The 2,282-nt window shown below is 42.6% G+C and overlaps 1 protein-coding gene across 1 annotated transcript in view; it reads left to right on the top strand.

Annotated features, from left to right (window-relative positions):
* The first annotated feature begins 2,031 nt into the window (after window positions 1–2,031).
* Window positions 2,032–2,282, top strand: part of KLHL11 (kelch like family member 11) — a 10,731-nt gene continuing 10,480 nt past the window's right edge. Inside the window, exon 1 of the mRNA XM_045299445.1 lies at window positions 2,032–2,118. Coding sequence (XP_045155380.1) covers window positions 2,032–2,118 — 87 coding nt within the window. The remainder of the gene's footprint in view (window positions 2,119–2,282) is intronic.

The following is a 2,282-nucleotide window of genomic DNA, read 5'->3' as shown; positions in this document are numbered from 1 at the left end:
CCCCATGAAAAGTTCTACCAACATTTTCAGTCTGAAATTGATCAAACATGCGATCAAGATGCATTGATAATTATTGGCAATTGGAATGTAAAAGTTGGAAACAAACAGGAAGGTACGGTAGTTGAAAAATATGGTCTTGGAAAGAGAAACGAAGCTGGAGATCATGTGATGGAACTTTGCAAGACCAATGGCTTCTTCATCACAAATACCTTTTTTGTCAACAACTCAAAAGGTGACTATATGCCTGGACTGCTCCAGATGGAGCACACAGAAAGCATATTGGCTACCTCTGTGGGAAGAGGCGATGGAGAGGCTCAATAGCAGCAGCTAAAAATGAGACCAGCGGTTCTCAACCTGTGGGTCACGACTGATTCATAACAGTAGCAAAATGAGTGATGAAGTAGCAACAAAAATAATTTTTGGGTTTGGGGGGTCACCACAATATGAGGAAGTGTATGAAAGGGTCACGGCATTAGGAAGGTTGAGCACCACTGCTCTAGGACATCTCAAGAAAAGATTTGATGCATTGAATATTAATGAAGGAAGACCACAAGAGCTGTGGGAGACGGCAAGAACGCCATACGTGACGAACACAAAAGGTCATTAAAAACACAGGAAAAACTAAAAGAAATGTTAAAGTGGATGTCAGAAGAGACTCCATTATATCAGTTCTTGATCACAGTGTATATGGCCATCAGGCACATGGAAGAAATGATGATGTCAAAGAGCTGAACAGAACATTTCAAAGGGTAGCTCGTGAAGACAAAGTAAAATATTATAATGAAATGTCCGAAGACCTAGAGTTAAAAAACCAAAAAGGAAGAACAGGCTCGGCATATCTGACATGGAAAGAACACAAGAAAAAATTCACGCTTCCAGTTGCAATATTGAAAGATCCTATGGGCAAACATTGAACGACGCAGGAAGCATCAATAGAAGATGGAAAGAATACACGGAGTCACTGTACCAAAAAGAACTAGTTGACATCCCACCATTTCAGGAGGTAGCATATGATTAAGAAACAATTATACTGAAGGAAATAATTCAAACTACACTGAAAGCAATTAGCCCCACTAGACATTGATGAAATACCAATGGAAATGATTCAACAAGCTGAAGAAGCACTGGAAGCCCTCACTTGTCTATTCTAGGAAATGTAAAAGACAGCTACTTGACCAGCTGAAGGGAAGAGACCCATATTTGTACCCATTCAAAAAAAAAACCGGTGACCCAACAGAATGTTCAACTTATAGAACAATATCACTAATATCACATGCAAGCAAAATGTTGCCGAAGATCATCCAGCAATGGTTGTGGCAGTACATGGATGAGTTCAGAACCGATCCAGAGGAGGACATGGCATGAGGGCTATCACTGCCGATGTCACATGGATCTTAGCTCAAAGCAGAGAATACCAGAAATAAGCTTGCTTGTGTTTTATTTACTATGCCAAGACATTAGACTGTGTGGACAATAAAAAAAACAACACCCCAACTATGGATAGCCTTGAGAAGAATGGAAATTCCAGAACAATACATGGTTCTCGGGTGGAGCCTATAAATGGGTCAAGAGACAGTCGTGCAAACAAACTAATGACACAACCTCGTTTGTTGAAAGTGAGGAGGACTCGAAGCACTTGCTGGTGAAAATCAAGGGTTGCGGTGTTCAGTATGGATTACAACACAAAATCAAGAAAACCAAAACTCTTACAACCGGAGCAGTGGTGGCATCATGGTAAATGGAGAAAAGATTGAAGCCGTCAGGGATTTTGTCTTGCTGGGAACCACAACCTATGCTCATAGAAGCAGCAGTCCAGGGTTCAAAGGATACATTCTATTGGGTTAATCTGCTCTGCAAGGACAAGGGCTTTTTAAAGTGTTGAAAAGCAAGATTCCTTAAAGGTCTAAGGTGCACCCGACCCAAGCCATAATCATTCAATGGCCTCAGATGCATGTGAACATTGGAAATGGAATAAGGAAGAAGGAGCCGTGGGTTTGAATTATGGTGCTGGCGAAGAATACTCGAAGTACTATGGGCTGCCAACACAAAGGCCAGGATGCGCGACTTGGTCTCCGGTACTTAGCACAGGTTGTCCGCAGAGACCGGTCCCTGGAGAAGGTGGAGGTGCAGCGAAAAAGAGGAAGTTCCTGGACAAGATGGATTGACACACAGTGGCTGCTGTATCGACGGCTCAAATAAAAGGATAATTGTGAGGATGACGGAGGGCCGGGCAGTGCTTCGCTCTGTAGTGCATACGGTCCCAAGGAGTCGGAACCGAACAC

Source organism: Echinops telfairi, unplaced genomic scaffold, assembly GCF_000313985.2.
Source record: "Echinops telfairi isolate 266 unplaced genomic scaffold, ASM31398v2 ScPeMD7_7458;HRSCAF=8496, whole genome shotgun sequence".
Taxonomy (NCBI): domain Eukaryota; kingdom Metazoa; phylum Chordata; class Mammalia; order Afrosoricida; family Tenrecidae; genus Echinops; species Echinops telfairi.
The sequence above is the reverse complement of the archived record's forward strand: the minus strand, read 5'-3'. Positions and strand labels throughout refer to the sequence as shown.